At 44.4% G+C, this 24,453-nt stretch overlaps 1 protein-coding gene across 3 annotated transcripts in view; it reads left to right on the top strand.

Moving 5' to 3' along the window:
- DYNC1I2 (dynein cytoplasmic 1 intermediate chain 2) overlaps window positions 1-24,453 on the top strand; it is a 209,018-nt gene that overhangs the window by 76,290 nt on the left and 108,275 nt on the right. For 2 of the 3 annotated variants that reach the window (XM_033945658.1, XM_033945657.1), the window contains exons 5-6: window positions 557-616; window positions 4,886-5,001. In XM_033945658.1, coding sequence (XP_033801549.1) covers window positions 557-616; window positions 4,886-5,001 — 176 coding nt within the window. The remainder of the gene's footprint in view (window positions 1-556; window positions 617-4,885; window positions 5,002-24,453) is intronic. The other variant, XM_033945659.1, reaches the window with a different exon arrangement.

Below are 24,453 nucleotides of genomic sequence, written 5' to 3'. Positions count from 1 at the left end.
ATGGTCATATCTATCTCTTAAAAATTAATTTCTTCAAATCTGTTCTTCACTGTTTGTGCCCTACGCATGCATGACTTTAAGTGGAAGGTTATCTAAACAATAATTTAGTTCACATGATAGTGAAGTGGCTAAATGGCAGATATTTTCATAACCTTTAAGTAGCAATTTATCATTTAAAAAATTGGCTGAAATTGACAATACAAAGGGGCCTCAAAACAATGGTTCCCACTATCAATTGAACTGTGGAAATGTTAGCACTGCTGATTTAAATACAGTTGAATATATTCTGCCCTTATGTCTCTTTTTCTCTGATCTTTTCAATGACTTTTCAATTCTCTTAATTGATCTGAAGTCCATCTGCATTTGCAGTCTTCGTTGGTTTTGTTTTCTGCATGTATTAAATGTTTTCAGTCATCTTGTCTTCACTAACATGACATTGGTTTATTTCTAAACTGAATTAACCATACACTGATGATAACTTTAGCAATTCATGGAATGTTTAACTAATGTCTGGCCTTTTTTGCTAACGCTGCATGGTTGTTTTGCAACCAATCAGGACGCTTCATTGGGATACTGATCCATCAGTTCTTCAGCTCCACTCTGATTCCGATTTGGGGTATTGAATAGATTTATTACCTTTTTGTGTGTATGTGTTTTTATAAGAAGTAACTAAATATGTCATAAAAATAGTGTATGAGTGGATTCTTCACCGTGTTTGTTTGAATTGTTGAAATGGGAAAGAAACTGGATTTAAAAAAAAAAAATGTTAATAGCTGATAGTTTATAATCTGAGATGATAGCGTGTAATCTAAAGTTTAATAATATCTGTTTATTTATTCTTACATAGCCTTTGAGATACAGATGTTTTCCCAGACTAAAGTATTATTAAAACATGGATTCAGTTTGTCTCCCAAATCAACTTAATAGTTCTCACATTAAAACCACTAATTCTGACTTTTGTAATTTTTGGTAAAGGGCAATTTTATAAATAGATTTAACAGTTTCCTTTGTATGTTTGTTTGTTTCTTGGGTTAGAGGTAGACTACACAATACAGTATTTTATTAGAAATAGTAATGTTAAAGTTTTGGCATTGTCACATTGTGGTGTTAGTATAATTTTATACTTCAAATAATTCATTTTAGCCATTCATTGTGCATGAGCCCTAAAGTGGACAATATGAAATTTTGGTTTTCCATTGGAGGTAGGAAGTATAGGTCCTAGCTGAAGGAGACAGGATTCTAAGTGCATATTGTAGGAGCACCTTCTACTTATTTCTCAAGATTTTCTGCAAATTCTTGAATCTTATCTGGCAGATAAAATGGCCCATAAGAACTGCCATCTCCGGATCAGACCTTCGGTCCATCAAGTCCGGCAATCCGCACATGCGGAGGCCCAGCCAGGTGTACACCTGGCGTAATTTTAGTCACCCATATCCCTCTATGCCTCTGGTAAGGAGATGTGCATCTAGTTTGCTTTTAAATCCTAGAACGGTGGATTCCGCAATAACCTCCTCTGGGAGAGCATTCCAGGCCCATTTTTTATAAGTCTACTATTACTTGATTTTATGCTACTTAAGTACAGTACATTTGATGAATTTGAGGTATATTTTCAAAGCACTTAGGGCTCTTTTTATGAAGGCACGCTAGCGTTTTTAGCGCATGCACTGGATTAGCACGTGCTAGCTGAAAATCTACCGCCTGCGCATTAAGGCCCTAGCGTACCTTCGTAAAAGGAGCCCTTAGACACACAAAGTTCCATAGATTACTATGGTACTTTGTGTGTTTAGGTGCTTTGAAAATGAGCCCCTTTGTCATCTTTAATTTGCTGTTCTGAGTAGATATATGCTTACCTTGAATAAAATCTCTTTGGTGTGATGACATTTTTCTCGAAGGAAGGGCTTCTAATTCTTTGAAAACGTCCAAGTATTTTTATCCCCAACTTGCTAAATATTGAGGTTTCAACTAGAGAATGACATGGGGAAAAAATTTGTCCCCATCACCATCCCGTCCCCGCCCCGTCCCCCACAAACCATCTGATCCCATCCACACAAGCCTCGAATAGTTTTATACTGAACTTATTTTATTAAAGTATAAAAAGAAACAATATTCTGTACAATTGTCATTTTATAAATCAAAGTTCTGGTTGTTGAGCTGGCAGGGCTTTGTTTATAAATGTTTATCAACACAACTAATATACTACTTTATCCTAAAGTTAAAAAAAGAAAATAAATAGAATGGGTTTTTTTTCTGCCTTTGTTGTCTGGATTCTGCTTTCCTCATCTTCTCCTCATAAATAGAATGGGTTTTTTTTCTGCCTTTGTTGTCTGGATTCTGCTTTCCTCATCTTCTCCTCATTCAATTCATACCATCCATTGTCTGCCTTCTCTCTCCTCTCCCTTCCATCTCTCCCCCCCTCCAATTGGTCTGGCACCCATCTTCTTCCCTCCGCTCCCCCCATAGTCTGGCATCTCTGTCTTCCCCATTTCCCTTCAGCGTCTTCTCCGCACTCTCCACTTCTCTTTCCCATTTCCCTTCAGTATCTTTAGCCCACACTCTCTTGCCCATTTCTCTTCAGCATTGGTTTCTCTCCCCCCTCTCTCTCCACATCCCTTCAGCGCATGCAGTCCAGCAGCCCCCCCCGATCGCCGGAGATCCTCCCTCCCTCCTGATTGCTGAAGTCATCTCCGAGTCATCCGAGAGTATCTCCCTCCCTTCCTTCCTTCCCCTCACCTTACCGTGGGGATTTTCTGGGTTTTTTTTCATTTCCCAGCTGCCCGAGCCGGCTTTCATCAAGTTGCCTGTGGCTGCCAAAACTTCTCCTCTGATGCAACTTCCTGTTCCGGTTGTGTCAGAGGAGAAGTTTTGGCAGCCACATGCAACTTGATGAAAGCCGGCTCGGGCACCTGGGAGACGAACACCCCTCCCAAATCGCCAAGGTAAGGGGGGGAGGGAGGGAAGGGAGGGAGGGAGATGCCCAATTGGTGACCGTTCACATTCCTGATCTTAACTGCGGAGACAAGGCCAGTCACCACTCCACGGGGCGGTGAATGGCCTTGTTCCCATACCCACGATGATGACTTTTACTCCCACCGTTTCGGCGGGTTACTCGTATTTAGCCACAGGTAACAGCAACCGTGCCATTCTCTAATTTCAATTCTCAAAGCTCCTACACGATAATAAAAAATACTGTGGTGGAAGCGATTTTCTTTTACAGGGCTACGCACAAACAAATAGCAGGCAAATCAGTAATACCATAAAAAGGGAAGGAACTGTGCCTGTCACCTTCTCAGATGATCAATCGCTAGGCATGGCTCCTTCTCCTGCCTGCAGCTATCATTCTCCTTCCCTCTGCTTAGCTGATGGTGACTCTGGAGCCACCATCAGCTGAGATGAGAGACAGCGGAGGGGGAGAGCGACGGCTGCTTGCTTAGCTGATTCACAGCTTCCCCTGCCAACTCTGGAACTGTGATCAGCTGATTGGGGCTCCGGAGCCAGCAGAGGAAGTTGCGAATGAGCTGAGCCAGCAGCTGCCACTCTCCCCTTTGCTGGCTCTCAGAGCTGCCATCAGTTGGGCAGAATGGCTGTTGCAGGCAGACTGGGTTTTTGCACTTTTTTTTTTTTTTTTTTTTAAGGGGTGCAGCTGTTGTGCATGTGTTGTGTGTGTGCACAACACACACGCAACAGCTACTAGCAGCTTCAGAGTTGCTGGAAAATTATGTTTCTAAAATGGGGGGCATTCCTTTTAGTGCATTTTCTAGGGTTCTCGGTGGCTGCTACGAGGATTGGTAGCAGTCATAGAGAACCCTTTTGAACATCTGGAGGAGAGTTCTGTGCCAGTAAGACTGCTTTAACAAGTCTTACTGGCTCAGAAACATTTTGAGCATCAGGGCTTGAGTCAGTATTCAAAGCAAGCCTCTCCTGCTTAGTTAGATTACTTCTGTGGGACTATTCACTGATATTCAACAGCACTTAACTGAATTCTGCCACTGAATATCTGCCCTAACTGCCTAAGCTGAAACCAGCTATTCAGTGGGTGGTCCTATCTTTGGCTGATTTAATTTAACTGATTGAGGCTAAATATCATCCCTTAATCTGTTACATGCCAGCCATCTGCACACTCGGATATTTAATGTCAATGCCGAGACATGGCTCAGCATTGAATATCTGGGCATAAAATTAAGTGGCAGCAAAAAAATCACTGACCACTGCTGGCTGACTATTCACCTTTAAATTGACTTGAGAGCAACTGCGCCAGCTATTGCATAACTGATAGCATCATAGCTTGTTGGAATATAGTTCGTAAAAATTTGTCAAAATTAGCTGTACGTGTTACTGTGGGAAGCTATGCCTTGGTTCTGTTTTCTTAATGTGGAGTTAAAATAGTATTTTGTGAGTACAGTGGTGCCTCGCATAAAGAACGCCTCACACAGCGAACGCTGCACACAACGAACTTCATTTCATGATTCATACAACGAACTTCGTTTCACACAACAAAGTCGCCCGAGCTTCCACGATCGCTGCCGATGTATTGCATCCTTCCGCGCAGGCACTGCAGGCAGTCGTTAGTCACTGCGCTTAACGCGTTTCACATAACGAACTTTTCGCATAACAAACTTGCTCCTGGAACGAATTAAGTTCGTTGTGTGAGGCACCACTGTATATTTGGTATATATGAGTAACTTCAAAACTATTTTCAGTAAATGAAAGATTATGGCACTCGTTCATTATGTTAACAGCACACAGTTCTAAAATTGATCACTTTTTGTCCTTTCTGTATGAATGCTGTCGAATGATGCATTGTATGAAAGAGAGGAGACTTTATTATTTTTTGAGGATTATCTAAATTGATTATAAGAACTGACATTTCATTTTTCATTTTATGTAGACGTGGTCTGGTTAAGCTTGGAATGGCCAAAATAACACAAGTGGATTTCCCTCCTCGAGAAATTGTTACATATACGAAGGAGACCCAAACACCAGTTATGACTCAGCAGAAAGAAGGTACTAAAAATGTTATCTACTAGTGAAAAACATTTGTTTAATCATATAAAATAAAGATACCCTCATCCATTTCTTAATACTAGTATATAAAATGGTATGTGAAACCTTTTATGTTTTTCTTTTTGGAATGATCAGAAAAGGTAAGCTTTAAAAGTTGCATAAGCATTTAACTATCCAATCATTGTGTATTAACAGGTTTTCTTTCTTTCTTTTTTGGAAGGAGTGGAAACAGGTTGAATTATTTTATGGGTAGGATTCGCATTCTTTTTCCAGCTTGGTCAGAACCAGGGCTGGAATTTTGAGGCCATTAGTCTATGGTAGGTTTGGCTATTGCTCCATATTGTTCTTTGTTTGGTTAAGCAAGTGATGGTTCTAGGCTTATTCTTGGAAACCCTGGAATCATGGGTCCTGAATTTAGTCACTAGGCTAAATTAGGTTATCTTTATTTAATGTACTGCCCTTCACAGCTTTAGAGTGATGACAATAACTCTCCTCCCCCTGGACAGAGATTTAATAGTAGACATTCAGAATATATCTAAAAAAGGGGAAGTTTTACTAATACAGTGGAACTTTGGTTTACAAGCATAATTCGTTCCAGAAGCATGCTTGTAAACCAAATTACTCATATATCAAAGCGAGATTCCCCATAGAAGAAAGTAAGGGAAACTTGCTTGATTCGTTCCCACCCACCCACCCACCCACCCACCCCCGAGGCCAGCGGCACTGCTCTACCCCCCTGAGAACTGGCATTTCTCCCCCCGCTCACAAAGGCCCCCCGCGTGATCTGCCCGGCATCCCCTCCCGCTCGCATCACCCCCGCCGCAATCCAGTATCCCCCACGCACCCATCCACCCACCCGAACACATCGCTTACCCCCATCTGGCACCCGGCACCAACGCACAGGACATGCTGATGCCGGTGCCCGAAGATCTGCTGTCCTTTTTGCTGGGCCTTGAGCATCTGCGCATCCTCAAGGCTTTAGAGTTCCCACTCTCTCTGAAATTCTCAGAGATTCTCGGAGAGAGCGGGAACTCGAAGGCCTTGAGCATGTGCAGATGCTCAAGGCCCAGCAAAAAGGACGGCAGATCTTCAGGCACCGGCATGTCCTGTGCATTGGTGCCAGGTGCCAGATGAGGGTAAGCGATGTGTTCGGGTGGGTGGATGGGTGCATGGGGGATGCCGGATCGCGGAGTGGGGGGATGCCGGATCGCGGGGTGGGGGGTGCCGGATTGCAGGGGGAGGCATTCGTACATCGAGGTAAGATGGTTTCCGAGGCACCAATTTTGCGAATGTTTTGCTCGTCTTGCAAAACACTCGTAAACCGAGGTACCACTGTAGTTGGTTTTAACATACCGAATGTTGATTGGGGTATCCCTATTGCAGGGTCGTCTAGAAGTAGGGAGATCCTGGATTCTCTATAAGGAGAACTGTTCCAGCAGTTCATGATGGAACTCATACGGGATGGAGTCATACTGGACTTAGTGCTTACAAACAGGGAAAGTGTTTCTGAAGTTACAGTGGGTGATCATCTGGCATCTAGTGTTCAATGCATGATACGGTTTAATATTAAGACAGGTATAGAAAAGGCTCATTCAAAAGTAAATGTTCTAGACTTTGAAATAACTAGCTTTGTTCAGATGGGGGATTATGTCAAGGAATTGTTGTCTGGATGGGAACATCTGGAAGAAATGTGGAGGGCAAAACTGAAAGGAATTATTGTAATGACGACAAACCTTTTTTGTGAGGCAAATAAGTAAAAGAGGAAAAGAAGGCTGCTTTGGTTCTCAAAAGTAGTAGCTGAGAAGTTAAGGAATAAGAGGTAAGCTTTCATAAACTACAACGCAGAAAGAGGAAGAGAGGCAAAACTATCTGGAAAAGTTAAGAGAGGCTGGTCGAGTAGTCAGAAAAGCAAAGATACAAATGGAAGAAAAAATAGTTGACACGGTAAAACGTGGAGACAAGACATTTTTTAGATATAACAGTGATAGGAAGAAGTGCAAAAATGGCATTGTGAGACTCAAGAGGAGATATATGTAGAAGCTGATAAAGAAAAGGTTGAATTGCTTAACAAATATTTCTGTTCTGTGTTCATGGCTGAAGCACCGGGAGCGGGATCGCAGAAGACAAATGCAAATAGGGATGGATTAGTGGTAGACCCTGATCGATTTTCAGAGGGTTCTGTTCGTGAAGAACTAGCAAAATTAAAGATAGACAAAGCGATGGGGCCAGATGGTGTACATTCAAGGGTGCTGAAGGAACTTAGGGAAGTTCTGGTGGCTCCGTTGACTGAACTTTTGAATGCTTCTCTAGATGACTGGAGAAGGGCAGATGTGATCCCTCTACACAAAAGTGGAAGTACATAAGAACATAAGAATAGCCTTACTGAGTCAGACCAGTGGTCCATCAAGCCTAGTAGCCCGTTCTCAAGGTGGCCAATCCAGGTCACTAGTACCTGGCCAAAACCCAAGGAGTAGCAACATTCCATGCTACCAATCCAGGGCAAGCTGTGGTTTCCTTCATGTTTTTCTCACTAACAGACTATGGACTTTTACTCCAGGAAATTGTCCAAACCTTTCTTAAAACCAGCAATGCTATCCACTCTTACCACAACCTCTGGCAACGCGTTCCAGAGCTTAATTATTCTCTGAGTGAAATCAAATTTCTTCCTGTTGGTTTTAAAAGTATTTCTCTGTAACTTCGAGTGTCCCCTAGTCTTTATAATTAATGACGGAGTGAAAATTTGATCCACTTGTAGCTGTTCTACTCCACTCAGGATTTTGTAGACTGAGTAGGGAATTACAGGCTAGTAAGTCTGACTTCTGTGGTAAGCAAACTAATGGAAAAGCTTTTAAAACAGAGAATAGTGAAGTTTCTGGAATCCGGTGATTTACAGGACTGAAGACAATATGGATTCACTAGAGGTAGGTCTTATCAGACAAATCTGGTCAATTTCTTTCACTGGGTGACCAGAGAATTAGATAGAGGAAGTGTGCTAAATGTGGTATATTTAGATTTTAGTAAAGCCTTTGACAGTGTTCCACACAAGCGTCTAATAAATAAACTGAGTGCCCTCTAGATGGGTCCCAAAGTGATGGGCTGGGTCAAGAACTGGTTGAATGGAAGACGACAGAGGGTAGTAATCAATGGATATTGCTCTGAGGATAGGGATGTCACCAGTGGTGTGCCTCAAGGTTCTATTCTTGGGCCTGTTCTTTTTAACATTTTTATAAACAATATTGCTGAAGGGCTGTCAGCTAAGATTTGCCTCTTTGCGGATGATACCAAAATCTGCAATAGAGTAGACACGCCGGATGGTGTGAATAACATGAAGCTTGAAGAATGGTCTGAAATTAGGCAGGTAAAATTTAATGCTAAGAAATGCAAGGTCATGCATTTGGGCTGCAGAAACCTGAAGGAATGGTACAGTTTAGGGGAGTGAAGAACTTACATGCATGACAGAAGAGCGGGACTTGGGTGTGATTGTACGTGATGATCTCAAGGTGGCCAAACAGATTGAAAAGGTGATGACGAAAACTAGAACAATGCTAAGGTGCATAGGAAGAGGTATGGTCAGTAGGAAAAAGGAGGTATTGATGCCCCTGTATAGAACTCTGGTGAGATCTCATTTACAATATTGTATACAATTCTGGAGTCTGCACTTTTAAAAAGATATAAAAAGGATAGAGTCGGTCCAGAGTAAGGCTACTAAAATAGTATGTGGTCTTCATCGTAAGGCGTAAGGGGATAGACTTAAAGATCTCAATCTGTAGACTTTGAAGGAAAGGTGGGAGAGGGGAGATGTGATAGAGATGTTTAAATACCTACGTGGTGTAAATGCTCATGAGTTGAGTCTCTTTTATTTGAAAGGAAGCTCTGGAATGAGAGGACATAAGATGAAGTTAAGAGGTGATAGGCTCAGGAGTAATCTAAGGAAATACTTTTTTACAGAAAGAGTGGTAGATGTGTGGAACAGTCTCCCAGAAGAGATGGTGGAGTCCAAGACTGTGTCTGAATTCAAGAAAGCATGGGATCTCTTAGAGAGAGGAAGAGATAATGGTTACTGCAGATGGGCCATTTGGCCTTTATCTGCCATCATGTGTCTGTTTTTATGAATAGTCTCTACAGTACCCTATCCCCATCCCCATCTCTATCCCCAACCATGTGGGAAGCAGAAGACTTGACCTGGGATTCATCTGGACATTTTCTGCATGACAGTCCACAGCACAACCATAGAACCGCTGGTTAGGCCTGTTAATCATCAAAACAGCAAAATGCGGATCAACTGATATTTCACACAGAGTATTTGCATACATTGGCTAGATTTCTGCTTTTCCAGATGGGATCTGGGTTCAATTTCCAACCGAGATGCCTACACTCCTAGTAGTAGTGGCTCAGAAGATGACAACTCTTTATCCTGAGAGGTTCAAAGATATATGCCATTTTAATTCCTTAGTTTAAAGGAAACTAGATAAATCAAAGTAGACAGCTCCAGCACAAAGGTGGTGGAAAGGCCACACTACTTTATCCAAGTTATTCTAGGCTTATGCAAATTTAATTCCATTGAGATTCATTGCTTTTAAGAGTTTATCTCGTACATATTCATGAAAGTCTAAGTGGTTTGTAGCATTCAAGTTCTGGTTTCTTCCTATATGCTAAATATATATTCATAAATATCAGAAGTGTGGAAATACGTAGGTATTTAAATGTGTCTATCATATCTCCCCTCTCCCACCTTTCCTCCAAAGTATACAAATCTTTAAGTCTGTCCCCATATGTCTTATGATGAAGTATTAAGATTTTTTTTGTATTAACGCTGTTGCACTTTTGACTTTTATGTAATCCTACTCATTCCTGTGTAGACCAATTTTTATGATAAGTATTAAAGCAAAATGCAGAAGTTTCCTAATGTAGAAAGTGATATTCTGTTAAAATGAAGAGTAGCCTACTGGTTAGAGCTACAGCCTCAGCACCCTGAGGTTGTGGATTCAAGCCCCACACTGTTTCCTGTGACCCTGGGCAAGTCACTCATTCCTCCATTGTCCCAGGTATGTAAGATAGATTGTGAGCCTTCCAGGACAGGAAAAAATGCTTGAGAACCTGAATGTAAACCACTTAGATGACCTCTATTGATGGGCAGTATATTACTACTACTAATACTATTCCAAACCAGACACTTTGGAGTAAAATAATTAAACTTCCCTGTGATTTTAACTCAATTCAGTTCATGATTGACACATAGGCTTTATATATTCAAACGTATATCCATATACATGTATAATATATTATTCAACAAGCAAATTTTTTTGCTCAGATCCGCAAACCTTAATGCTATAATAGAATCATAAGTCAACAATATTCAGGGAAAAAAGTATAAAAAATACCTCAATTATGAAAATGAAAAAAAATAGGAAGTGAAAACATTTTTGTGTAATCAAAGAAACACTTCCCTGGATATGCAATAGTAGGGCTTTAACCATGCTATATATATATGAAGATCAGCACAGAGACATGGAGGGGCTTTTACAGAAGATCCCCTTATACCATCTCACCACCCAATCATTGCTGAATCATAAACAGAGGTCGCTGTCTGGTACCATCATAGCAACAATACAATCCCAGTGTGCCTATGTCAAAATTCAATAGCAATTATAGGTGAACGTTCAACTTATCTGAAGATGAGGCAGGTTTTTTTGGGGGGTCCTCCCCATAGCCAGATCCTTCCTCAGACGTACCAGATGAACCCTGTGATAATACATTAAGGCCTCGATGCACAAAAGGTTTCCTTGCAAGTTAGACTGGTTTTAAGCAGTCTGTCTTACAAGGAAACTCTCCTCCTGATGCTCAAAAGGGTTCTCCATGGTTCATATCGATCATCGTAGCAGCCACGAAGAACCCTATGCAAATGCATTACAAGAAGCTCATTAGTATTATAATGAGCACACCATGTAATGCTCTTAAACGTTCTGTCCACTTTTTATGAGCAAAATTTTCCACCAGGGTCTGAGCAGTCACAGCCTTACTTTCCTTTTAGTGCCTGAACGCTGATTGGCTCAGGCACGGACAGGAAAGTAAGGCTTGACATTAGAGAATGACACGGTGACAAAATTCATCACCATTCCCGTCCCTGCGGATAACCGCGGGAAACCATCTTCATGTCATTCTTTAAAGAGAGAGGGAAGAATCAGAGTATGAATGGCCACAACCACTGACCCACAAGCTTTGCTTTGAAGAATGCTGGAGTAGAAGGACCGAGGTTGAAATAGACACTAGAAAATGACATGGGATTATTTCCCGCGGTTATCCGCGGGGACAGGAACGGTGATGAATTTTGTCACCGTGTCATTCTCTACTTGATATCTCAGGACCCCCTACCCCCTTTGAAAATAATAATAATAATTTAAAAAAGACCACAACATCCCTCCCACCCTCCATGCATGCCTCCGATCCCCCCCAGCCGTTCTTCACCAGATGATTCACTGGACGAATTGATAACTGTTACTTTCTTACCATCTTTATGATTGTGTCTTGATTTCCTGTTCTTATCCATCCAAGTGTGCACATATCCCTTATTATAATCTAATTTATCTCTTTTAAATTTGACTGTCTTTCTTCTTATATACTTATCAGTGAATTGCTGATGTTCCGGTAATTGTTTATCAAATGCAGCAGCCAATGTATTAACTTTCATTTTCTCTAGATATATATTATATTCAGTCAGGAATGCCTCCAATTTCCTGTTTTTTTGTGTTTTTTTTAAACTTAAATTCAATTTTACTCCTAGGTGGTGAAAGAGGCACTCTACTTCAGGTCATTTGGAAGGAGAAAATCCAGACTCTTTTAGTGCCAAAACCAGATCTTAAATCCCCTCTGGAAGTGTAGCTACTGTCACTATACCACCCCCTAGAGAATCCAAGGGCTGCCTTGGCTTCTATCATGCTTTGCTTCCATAAAATACTAGTGAAAGGTCACTTTGGTCAGCCACAAAACTTAAAGACTTGAAGAAAGCACTGATGTTTTATTCAGCATATGCGGACCCCTGAGCCCCAAGCTGGCTTCAGAAGTCCAAAAACCAGGAAGTTACAGAGATAGTTATACATTTTTCTGGCTATACAACTGAATTCTAGAAAAAAACTTTTCACGTGTTACTTTTCTTAACAATCATTGGACCTAAGCTCACACTAGCAGGTCACTTATCTAAGCCCTGCAGTCTTTCTGTTACATGTCCAGGAGGGCGGAATACAATATTGTGTATGCTGAGATAACCATAGGAGTTAAAACGCCCAGCTACAACACCTAGTGCAGGCAGGCTAGAACATGCGATAAGTTAGGTCTGCAATTAAACATAATTCAGCATTTTATTAAGGAGAAAACTTAGTTCAGCACTCAGGAAAACCAGTCCCAGACTCCTTCACTAGACACCCCGCGACTTGAGTATCTGGCAGTTTAATGGTACCAGCAGATCTGCCACTGTATGAATTTTATTTGAACTCCCTATCTCCCCAGGTGCAGCTAGTTCAAATCTTAAGCAGTCAACACCAGCAGCTCTAGTTACTAAAGCTGCTACAACCAAGGCTGCAGGAAAACCCACAGAACTAAAACTGCATTAAAGAGACTAATCATTGGAAACACATGCACCAATAATGTAGTGCCTGTATTTCCATATGGCTACAGATTGGTTTTACAAAACAAATGTGTGCATAAAATACATTTATGAAACACAGAATATCCAATTTCCTGTTTAACATATCAGTAGTAAGGAGCATCAAATCCATTGAACATCTGGTGAGAACCCCATTCCACCTCTCCACATATTCAGCATCATCCAAAAACCTCAGTTAGTTTTGTAATCTTAATCCCCTAGGGACCCTCCTTAAATGGCAGTATTTCAACAATGTAACTACATTGAGCTTGGTACGAACTATGTATTTATGCAAATTAGTAACAGCTAACTTAATCCCTTTCTCCTGAGGAAAATAATTTATTCCCTGACACAATCTTTGAAATAATACTAGCAATAACAATCTAAATAGATAAATACCGTATTTTCAACCATGTACCGTGCACCCATGTAAAACGCGCACACGGGTATAGCGCGCGGGGAACAGAAATGTATGTAAAAATTTTTTTACTATAGCACGCACACGCGTATACCGCGCATGCTGCCCCGACTCTCCTCTCGCCACCCCGACTCTCCTCTCGACCCGACTCTCCTTTCGCCCGCCCCGACTCTCCTTTCGCCCGCCCCGACTCTCCAAATTCATACAGTGGCAAATTTTTTTTTACATAGTTCCCCCCCCCGACATCCGATTCATCACCCTGAAGGACCGCTCGCACCCCCACCCGAAGGACCGCTCGCAGCCCCACAGCCTCCCCTCTCTCCCCCTCCCGCATGGAGAAGCTGCCTACCGTTGTTTCCGGATGCCAGTGAGCCCAGCTGCTTCCTCTGCCGGTGGTCCCGCCCCTTCTCTGAGCTCTGCGCTATGCTGCTTCCTCTTCCGGCGGTCCCGCCCTTTCTCTTATGTCAGAGAAAGGGTGGGACCGCCGGAAGAGGAAGCAGCGCAGCGCAGGGCTCAAGAGAAGGGGCAGGACCGCCGGCAGAGGAAGCAGCTGGGCTCACTGGCATACGGAAACAACGGTAGGCAGCTTCTCCATGCGGGAGGGGGGAGGCTGTGGGGGTGCGAGCGGTCCTTCGGGTGGGGGTGCGAGCGGTCCTTCGGGGTGATGAATCGGACGTCGGGGGGGAACTATGTAAAAAAAAATTTGTACAACGCGCATGGTTATGCACGGTTTGTAAAATCGTGTATAATGCGTGCGTTATATGCGTGAAAATACGCTAACTGCAGCTTATAACATTTTTGCAACATTTTTGCTTCAATCTTTGAAATGCAATCCTCAGAGAGCCCTGATTTAGATTCCCAAGCAGTAGCAGCCATTTCTCACCTTTGATTTCTTGAATTCTCAGTAACTACTATATGAGGAAACTGACACCCAAATAACTTTAGAGCATTAACCACCCCCAGTGGCATAGTGAGGGTAGGTGGTTCCTTCTACACCCCATATGCTACACTCACGCCCTCCCTTCCCACCTCTGTATCTCTTTAAATATTTGCCAGCGCGAGCAGCTTCTCCAGCCTACTGCTTGCGCTGGCATTGGCTTTCCCTCTGATGTCACTTCCTGACCCCATGACCTTGGAGTGATTTCAGAGGACACCAGGCAGGCCCAAGCAGCAGGCTAGAGTGGCTGCTCATGCTGGCGAAGATTTAAAGAGTTATGGGGAAGGGAAGGTTGAGCGTGGCATGGCGTGTAGAGGTGCTGACGCCCCAACTAAGATGGCGCCTGTAATCCTTGCAATACTAACATTAAACGTGAAAAAAGTTATCTATCTTTAAAGCAATTTGACATAAATGTAAGGATATATGTAGCTTTAAAAAAAAAAAAAAGGGAGTGGTCAGTGGCATTGTAAGGGGGGAGGCTTTACTACACCACTGACCACCCCATTTTTTTTTTTTTTTAAGTTACATATATCCTTATATTTATGTCAAATTGCTTTAATGATAGATAACTTTTTCACATTAATTATTAGTATTGTAAGAATTACAGGGAATTACAGACATTTTAATTTAGATACCCGTTTTTTAGCCCAACTTTAGATTTCTGTGTTTTTTTAAAACCCCTCCTTTTGTTGCTTCCCTTAATTGTCTTATTTACTATCTATTATTGTATTTCTATCCCTGCCGTTCCTAGTGGTTCTGTCAGTCCCGTAAGTAATGTTTGTATCATTTGTATTTTTCCCTTACATGTAAAAAATTATTTTTGTACATTGCCTTGAACATATGATTAGGCGATTAATCAAATTGTTAAATAAACTTGAAACTTTTAAAGAATTTATTGCAGAAAAAGCAGCTTGAACTGCCATTCTGTGAAACAAGTAAATGATTTAGCTGTTTCAACTCCCGAAGAAGAATTTTGAAACACAGAATCTGTGTCGGGTTGAACGAGGAAGAATTGCATAACCTTGGGGGGAGGTTTATTTGAGAAGCAATGATGAAGTGACTTTGGAGGAGATAAGTTTGCACAGCCATCTGTTTAAATCAAGAACATAAAAATTGTCATACTGGGACAAACTGAAGGTCCATCAAGCCCGGTATCCTGCTTCCAATAGTGGCCAACCCGGGTCCCAAGTTCCTAGCTAGATCCCATGTTTATGTGCTTATCCTAGGAATAAGCAGTGGATTTTCCCAAACCATCTCAATAATGGCCTATGGACCTCTCTTTTAAGAAATTATCCAAACCTTTTTTTAAACCCCGCTAAGCTAACTGATTTCACTACATTCTCCAGCAATGAATTCCAGAGTTTAATTACACGTCGTGTGAAGAAATATTTTCTATGGTTTGTTTTAAATCTACTACTTAGTAACTTCATCGCAATCCCCCTAGTTCTAGTATTTTTAGAAAGAGTAAACAAGTGATTCACCTCTACACTTTAAACTCACTCAGTATCTTATAGGCCCTATCATATCACCCCTGAGCCATCTCTTCTCAAAGCTGAAGAGCCCTAGCCACTTTAGCCTTTCCTCATAGGGAACTCTTCACATCACTTTTGTCATGTTTGTCGCCCTTTTCTGTACCTTTTCTAATTCTACTATATCTTTTTTGAGATACAGCGACCAGAATTGCACACAGTATTCAAGATGCAGCCATACCTTACAGTGATACAAGGGCATTATTTGTTTTCAGTTCCTTTCCTGATAATTCCTAACATTCTATTTGCTTTCTATGCCACCGCCACACAGTTTGCTGAGGGTTTCAACATATCCCCAACAATGGCACCTAGATTAGAGAATGATGTGGAAATAATTTGTCCCCCATCTCTGCCCCGTCCCCGAGAGCATGGTCCCCGCCCCATCCCTACAAGCCGTCTGATCCCATCCATCCAAGCCTTGAATAGTTATGATTTTATACTGAACTTATTTTATTAAAGTATAAAAATAAACAATATTCTGTACAATTGTCATTTTATAAACACAAATAATACAGAGCAAGGATCAACAAAACCCCTGTCTCCTTTCCCTCCCTTTCACAAATATCCCCTCCATTATCAAGAAAACTGAATGAGTCAAATTACTACAGAATGCTACACGGGGGGTCACGTGATGCTGGAGACCTGATAGGACGTGCCTCTCCTCAGCTCCGGGCTGCCTCGTCTCAAATCCTTGCTATAAACCTGATTATCCGCGTCTCTGACCTGCAGCTTTGTACCAGATCCCTTCCTACACCTAGACGCATGCGACGATCACCTTTTCAGCAGCATTTCCGTGGGGCATGCCGATTAAACCTCAGCGGGGAGTGAAGGCCAAAATCACCTCGCCGGCGCCCAAAATGGCGGAGAAACACGAGGTGCCTATGTTCACGCTCCAGGAAGCCGCGGTGCAGGAGCTTACCCGCTCTCTCACTCTAGTGATGGAAGATAAACTTACAAAGATTCAATCGTTTATGGAGGAAATGCGGGAGCGCCTGGAATCACAATCTAACTGTTTGCAGCGTGCGGAGGATCGTATAGCACAGCAGGAGGTTCGTACTGACAACTTTGAGGAACGGCTGCGATCGCTGGAAACCTCCGCCTCCACTTTGAAAGATCGGGCGGAGGATCAAGAAAATCGCAGCCACAGAAATAATCTGCGATTTATAGGGATACCTGCCTCGGTGCGTGATGTGGATCTCCGCACCCGTCTGGAAGCGTGGCTGCCCACGGTCTTTGACATCCAGCCGCCTTTGACCCCGGTGCAGATAGAAAGAGCTCATCGGGTGGGCACACGCAGGGACGACGAACAACGCCCGCGCCCTGTCATTGCGCATTTTCTCAATTATGCGGTCAAAGAAAGAATTCTCTCCCTGTATCGCAGAGGGGCCGCTGTGCAATTTGAGGGGCTGAAAATTCTTCTATTTCAAGATTTCTCGCCTCAGGTTTCCTACAAACGTAGAGCTATGGCTCCCTTTTGTAATGAGCTTTACAAAAGAAATATCAGAGTCACTCTTCAGTACCCTGCACGTGCAAGAGTCGTCCACAACAATCAGGTTCTCTTCCTGGAAACTCCGCAGGCCATGGAGCAATTCATACAAAAGCTCCCTCCAGGCCTGGATCCTCCCAGGGTAGCTGACTGACTGTGGGCAAGGATTTATTTAACATAATTTCTTTGCTACTCACGAATCTCAGAGGCCTCTGAGATCCCTGGATCTGCTTCGAAACTCTGCAGGGGGCTTCCTGTGGATTAAGGCCAAGGCCCGAAGTTTGTTGGTGATATGTCTAACATTCTCCTTACAAGTGGCAATTTTTTCATTTCTGTTTGTTTCACCCTATGAATGCAGTGATATAGTCCTCTTGTTCCTCCTGGAGTCCACTGTATAGTGGGTGCTCTCGTTTGGGGGCACTTTTCCTGGGTTTTTTTTTGTTCGTTTTTCTTGCCAATGTTCTTTATATATTATTTATTTATTTTATTACTCTGGCATGCATTTGATAATACGCAAGGATATTTAAAGCATCATATGTTTTCTACTGGACATTAATATATCCCTGCTTGCTCTTCCCCCCTTTTTCTACACCATTTGCGGGGGCATGTTATGGTTCATGTTTCTGGTTGCATTGTTTGCAATGTTTATCTGATTTTATTTTGGGTTTTCTTATACTCTGTTGATCATTGGCCGCTAGGGGGCGGCCCGGAGCTGAAGTATTTCTATGCTATAATGTTGTGCAGGGGTAGACTATATAGTCTGGGGTGGGGGCGGGAGGGAGGGAAGGGAACATCTGGGGGATTGGGGTGGGATGTGAGTATGTGTCTGTATGAGTGTGGAGTGGATGGATGTGTTTTTCATGGGTGGCAGAGGTGCGTGGAACTGATTTTGGTATGGCTGCTGTGGCTCTTGGGTGGATATTTACATCTCGCCGGGACCGGGTTGGGGGGATTTGGCTGGGACGCCTCCCACCCAGTACTTGGCGCTTATTGGGTTTATTTTCTGCTGTCTGCTATTGCTTTCCTTCCCTATGGCTAGTCTTTCTGTTAACTCTTTGAATGTGGATGGGTTCCACTCCCCGGTAAAACGTACAAAAATTTTGACTTATTTGAAAAAGGAACACTGTGACATCGCACTCCTTTAAGAGACTCACCTGTCCCATACTGAGCATCTTAAACTTCGGAGGGACTGGGTGGGACAGGTGAGTTTCTCTGCCTATTCTTCTCGGAAGAGGGGGGTGGCGATCTTGATACACAAAAAAATACCATTTATTGTTCATAAGGAGATCAAAGATCCCGAGTGCAGATATTTGTTTTTGATTGGAGACCTGTGGGGATGTCCTTTAGTGTTGGGCACTATCTACGCCCCGAACGTTTACTCTCACGACTTTTTCTCTACCCTAGTGGGACTCTTAGTGCCTTATGCCTCTCATCAAATGATTCTAGGGGGTGATTTTAATGTGGTGGCGGAGCCCCTTGTGGATCGCAAACCTGCTAAAGCTGCTTCTAGAGGCCACTATGATAGGGGTATCCCCTTCCTTCTTAGAGAACTAGGACTGTTGGATGCTTGGCGGACCCTGAATCCGGACAACAATGATTTTTCTTTTTTCTCCCACCCTCATAATGTATACACTAGAATTGATTATATACTGGTTTCTACTGGACTATTTCCGAAGCTGTCTCGGGCTGTTATGGCTGCTCCACTGGTGTCGGATCATGCACTTTTAGGTGCTACTTTTCAATTTTCTTCTGCCTCCCCTAGCAGGATTTGGCGGATGTCTCCTCATCTGTACTCCGACCCTCATTTCAAGTCATACTTGGAACGTAAGTGGGAGGACTTTCTCGCCACTAATGGTGCTGAGGATGTCAGCTCAGTCATATACTGGGAAGCCGCTAAGGCCGTTATGAGAGGCCACGTGCTTGCTTATTCCGCGGCTGCTAAGAAAAAGAGAGATGGGGACTTACTGACCTTGACTGCTGAATTGCGGGATCTGAGGCGTTCTCATATACCGAGTCTCACACGGGAGCTGAGGGACCGACTCCAAGCTGTTAAACATCAAATAAATGATATTCTATCTCAACGGGCTTCTGGCAATATTTATTTTTATAAATACAAATTGCATACTTGGGGCAACAAAACTGGTAAGCTACTCGCAAACCTGATCCGGCCCCCTCGTACTCATCATGTTATAACGAAAATAAAGGATAGAGCGGGAAACCTGCATACTCAGCAGCGGGAGATCACGAACCAATTTCTGCAGTTTTACCAACAGCTTTACGCTGAGCTGCCTTCTAATGACCAGGCCCGGGATACCTTCTTTTCTGACTTGTGCCTGCCTAGCATCTCTGAATCTCAAAATCTTCTCCTTAATCGGCCGATCAGTGGAGAGGAATTGCAATTAGCTATTCGACATCTTAAACTGGCTAAGACTCCAGGCCCGGACGGCTTTGGACCGGAATTTTATAAGCTTTTACCACCTTCCGCTTTATGAGCTCTCCAAGACTACTTTATGGGCCTCCAATCGGAAACTCCTCTGGGAAACTCACATAACACTGCCCATGTGATCATTTTACCGAAACCGGGGAGACCTTTGGACCAGTTGGGCTCTTATCGGCCGATTTCGCTTCTGAATCAGGACATCAAATTCCTGGCCGGTATATTGGCGTCGCGTCTGAATGTGCTGCTACTGGACCTGATCCATGAGGACCAGGGTTTCGTCCCTGGCAGGCACGCTTCTATGAACCTGTTAAAAGTCCTTACAGTACTACAACTGCCTTATCAACCTTCGGACAAAGCCTTAATCACCATCCTTGACCTAGAAAAGGCATTTGATATGGTATCCTGGCGTCATCTTTTTTGGGTGCTCGCAAAATATGGCATCTCGGGAGACTTTGTGTACTGGGTATCTGCTCTATACTCCTCACCCAAATCGCAGCTATTGATTAATGGAGGGATCTCTGATCCTTTCTCTCTTGGCCGTGGCACCCGGCAAGGGTGCCCCTTATCACCTCTGCTCTTCCTTCTTTCCCTTGAACCTCTTGCTATGCGCATACGTCAGGACACGGCCCTGCAGGGCCTGAGTGTGGGGGGGTCTGAGTTCCGTATCAGTATGTTTTCAGATGACATGTTACTTTATGTCAAACACGCGGACGTTCATCTTCCCCGTCTGATGCATATTATTAACTCCTTTGGTTCCTTTACTGGATTGAAAATTAACTATGATAAAACTGAAGCTCTCCTTCTCAGTGACTCGACGGGTGACAGGTGGTTCGAACATCTGGGGGTTGGCATTGCACCTGGGAAATTGAAATATTTGGGGATTCTTTTATATAAAAATCCGAGTACGTTCTATGCATCTAACATTTCGGCAACTATTGGATGGATCGGAGATCTATGTCATCGGTGGCGCTCCCTTCCCCTATCCCTGATGGGCCGGGTAGCCCTGGTTAAGATGGTTCTCTTTCCTAAACTTCTTTATGCCCTTCAAACTGTCCCCTTTTGGGTTAGTCGAGAGGATGAACGCCACTATAACTTTCTTATTCGTAGGTTTATCTGGCAGGATAGGCGGGCCCGTATCGGTTTCCCTAAACTGACTCGGAGCAAGGAGCAGGGGGGACTGGGTCTCCCGGACATCCGCCTTTATAATGTGGCATCCCTATTCCGGTGGATTCATGAACATTTGACTTTACACCGTAAATACTCCGGGCCTTTTGGCTTCTTGCTGCTCTCCCATATCTTTTGTATCATTTGTCCACAGGAGTCTGGGTTCGTCGATCTCTTTACGCTACCCTACCTTGGACTTTCTCCTCGCCTTTCGTAAGGCGTGGACGTGGTGGCGACGTTTACAACATAAGATGCCTCATCCGTCTCCCTTTCTGTCTTTAGTGGGTAACCCGGGGTTCACTCCCGGAATTCGGGGTCTGCCAGGTTTGAGGGATCGTCCTGAACGAGATTCTACTATACTTGACTTGCTGCACTTAGGGGGCGGCAGTTTCCCTTCTTTTCCCCTTATGTGTACCCATTGGGGGCTCCCCACCACACAGGCTTACCTTTATATCCAAATTAAGCACTATTATTCCTCACTATCTGCTATCCCTTCGGACAGTTGGACTTGCGGTGCCCTTGATGAGAAGGCTTTACTTACACTTCCTCACAAGAATAAGATTGCTACTTGGTATAAGGAGGGCCGGGATTTTCAAGGGGAGAGCTGCCTTCAATCCGTAGTGGATGAGTGGTCCCGGGATTTGGGCTTGACGGTGTCTCTTCAGGACTTACAGGTTTTTTTTCAAAATACATATCTTTTTCTCAAAAATGTCCATTTGCTCCCTTGCTGGTCCACCTGAAAGCAAGCGGCAGCTCCCCGCCATTGCCTCGGTGCCTGCATCAATTTCTATGCTGTTGCTGTCGCATGGCTCTTTGGTGGGGTCTGCTGATGTAGCTAACTTAGCGGATCTAGGGGATTCCCAGAACACTGATTTCCACGATCTGGGAGAGGATCAGACGGTGTGCAGGCTCTTAATTACAGCCGCCTCCCTGATCTTATCTCAGAGTCCCGCTTTCCACTGCATTTCCGGACCACACGGACTTGGTGGAAATGCTCTTGGAGGTTTGGGAGGCCCCGGAGGGTGCCCTGAAGTGCGCTAGGGCCACGGCTAAGTTATATCCCATGGCATCAGAATTTTCCAAGTGCTTAGTCCCGCCGAAGGTGGATTCAGCAGTGGCTCAGGTAACTAAACATGCCTCTTTGTCCTCGGATGGAGGGGTTGTCCTGAAGGATGTCCAGGACAGAAGAGTGGATTTTGTCATGAAGCATCTTTTTGATTCCGCTGCAGCGGGAGTGTGCGCTGCAGCGGCCACTTCCTTTGTGACCCGGGCATGTCATACCAAACTCAGGATCCTGAGGAGGTTGTCCTTCAGGACCTCGACTTCCTAGTTTCTGGAATGAATTATTTGACAGATGCACTCTATGATATCTTGAAAGTTTTTGCTAAGCTGGGAGCTTATTCAGTTTCTGCAAGGAGAAGGTTATGGATTCGCCGGTGGTTAGGTGATTCTTCATCTAAGGCTACGCTGAGCAAATTGCCTTTTAAAGATTCGCTCTTGTTTGGCCAGGGTTTGGATGACCTTATGGCCAGTGTGCAGGACCGTAAGCCTAAGGTGCTCCTGGCTCTACCTCACCTGACCAGGGGAACGGGATGGCCGAATTTACATCCCTTCAGGTGAACCTCAGAGTAGAGAGTTGCATGGGGATAAAAATCCCACCCATCCCCACCCGTCCCCGCCAGGATCCTCTCCATCCCCACCCGTCCCCGCAAGGAATTACCTCAATCCCCACCCGTCCCCATAAAAAAGCAGCAATTACTTCTAACAGGATCATCAATTCCACAGTTTCTTTTATGTTTGCGCTGCTGTTTTCCTTGTGGAATCTCTTTGGTGGAACCCTTTTTTTGTTTTCTGTTCAGGTAATTAATTTATAAACCCCCTCTTTTACTAAGGCTGACGTGTCCATTATATTATATGGACGAACCCTGCTTCCAAAGCCTTCCATCCCCTTGGGAGTCCCGTTGGCTAGAGGGGGGTCCCCGTGGGCCAAAGGGGTGTCCCCGTGGGAGTCCCGTGGGTTAGGGGGGGGATTCCCACGATCCCCGTTCCCATGCAGACCTCTACCTCAGAGTATGCTGGACCCCCTGCGGCGGGACAGTGTTTTGGAGCATCCTCCAGATCTCACTTTGGAGGTGTAGCGCACCAACAGTCTTCCAACTCCTGACCTTATGTCCCTCCCAAGAGAAAATTATGACGCCAGGTCTCTGGCGAAGCCCCCCGGATTGGATGGTGTCTTTCGGCCTTCCTTCTGGAATGGCTAAAGATAACTGTGCACCAGTGGGTCCTAGAGGTACTCAGGGAGGGCCTTCGACTACAGTTCTTCTGGCCCCCGCCGGACTTCTTCCTGTCCTCTCCCAAGGGAAACCGGACAGGGCCAGCAAGGTGTGTGCTATGGTGCGCCGGTTACTGGATCTGGCAGCTATAGAGCTGGTCTCAAGGGAAGACTTGGGCTCCAGGAAATACTCGATTTACTTCGTCGTGCCAAAGAAAGACTCCAAAGATTGCAGACCGATTCTGGACCTGATAGCAGTAAACCACATTCCTGCGAGTCAGCGCCCAGATCATTCACCAAAGTCGTGGTGGTGGCTGCTCATCTAAGATCACTGGGTGTGCTCATGCATCCATATCTAGACGACTGGCTGATCAGAGCTCCTTCGAGGGTGCAGGGCCGTTTGGCGGTTCGCCAAGTGGTGTCTTTGCTGGAAAGTCTCAGATGGGTGATCAATCTGAAGAAGAGTCGCCTCAAGTCAATTCAGGGCTTGGAGTACCTGGGAGTCTGGTTCCACACAGGAATGAACCAGGTGGGAGGGTCATTGGGGTGGGCAGACTAGATTGGCCGTGGCCCTTATCTGCCGTCTATTTCTATGTTCTATATTCTATTTCTTCCAGAATCCAGAAAACTCAAACTCAGGAGTGTGATTCGGGACATGTTAGCGGTCTCTGGCTGGGGAGCAGTTTGCATGTCTGTACCGGTCCAGGGATGCTGGACGTTGAGGGAGAGCAGATGGTCGATCAATCGACTGGAGCTGCGAGCGATCCAGTTAGCTCTGTTGAGATTTCAAGGGAGTCTCCACCGGCCTTGAGGAACAGGGGTTATTCCTCTGCAGTTGTCGCCATGCTCCTTCAGAGCAAGCGGAAATCAACTGTATCAGTCTGTGCGAACACCTGGAGGTGCTTTCAGGCTTGGTGTGCGGGGGTTCAGGTGTACCCTTTGGTATCTTCGGTGGCTCATGCTCTGGACTTCCTGCAGGCTGGCCTCAGGAAGGGTATGGCAGTCTCTTCTCTCCATGTCCAGATTGCAGAACTTTCCTGTTGTAGGTCCCTCTTCATTCAGGGGTTCTCTGGCATTTCACCCGGACGTTGTCCAGTTCTTGAGGGGAGCTGTGAGGCTGCGGCCTCCCTTATGACAGCAGTGTCCAACGTGAAACCTGAATTTGGTCCTACGCTCCTTGACTCGTCTGCCCTATGAAACCCTGGATGGCATCTCTGAAAGAGCTTACCATTAAGACCGTTTTTCTTGTGGTGGTCACTTCAGTGTGGAGAGTGTCGGAGCATCAGGCACTGTCATGCAGGGATCCTTTTCTTCGCATCACTGTGTCAGTGATTTTGAGGATTGTGCCTTTCTTCCAGAAGTGATTTCGTTTATCCATGTCAACCAGGATGTTTGGCTGCCAGCCTTTGTTCTTTCGGGTTCCAAGTCTAAGGACCGTGTTTTGTGGTTTCTGGCTGTGTGGTGTCTCCTTTTGAGATACCTGGAGGCCACTAATGTTTTCTGTCTATCGGATCATCTCTTTGTTTTAGCGAGCCCTGCATGCCAGGGTCGGCATGTTTCTAAGGCT

This window comes from Geotrypetes seraphini, chromosome 5 (genome assembly GCF_902459505.1).
Source record: "Geotrypetes seraphini chromosome 5, aGeoSer1.1, whole genome shotgun sequence".
NCBI classification, from domain to species: Eukaryota; Metazoa; Chordata; class Amphibia; order Gymnophiona; family Dermophiidae; genus Geotrypetes; species Geotrypetes seraphini.
The sequence above is the reverse complement of the archived record's forward strand: the minus strand, read 5'-3'. Positions and strand labels throughout refer to the sequence as shown.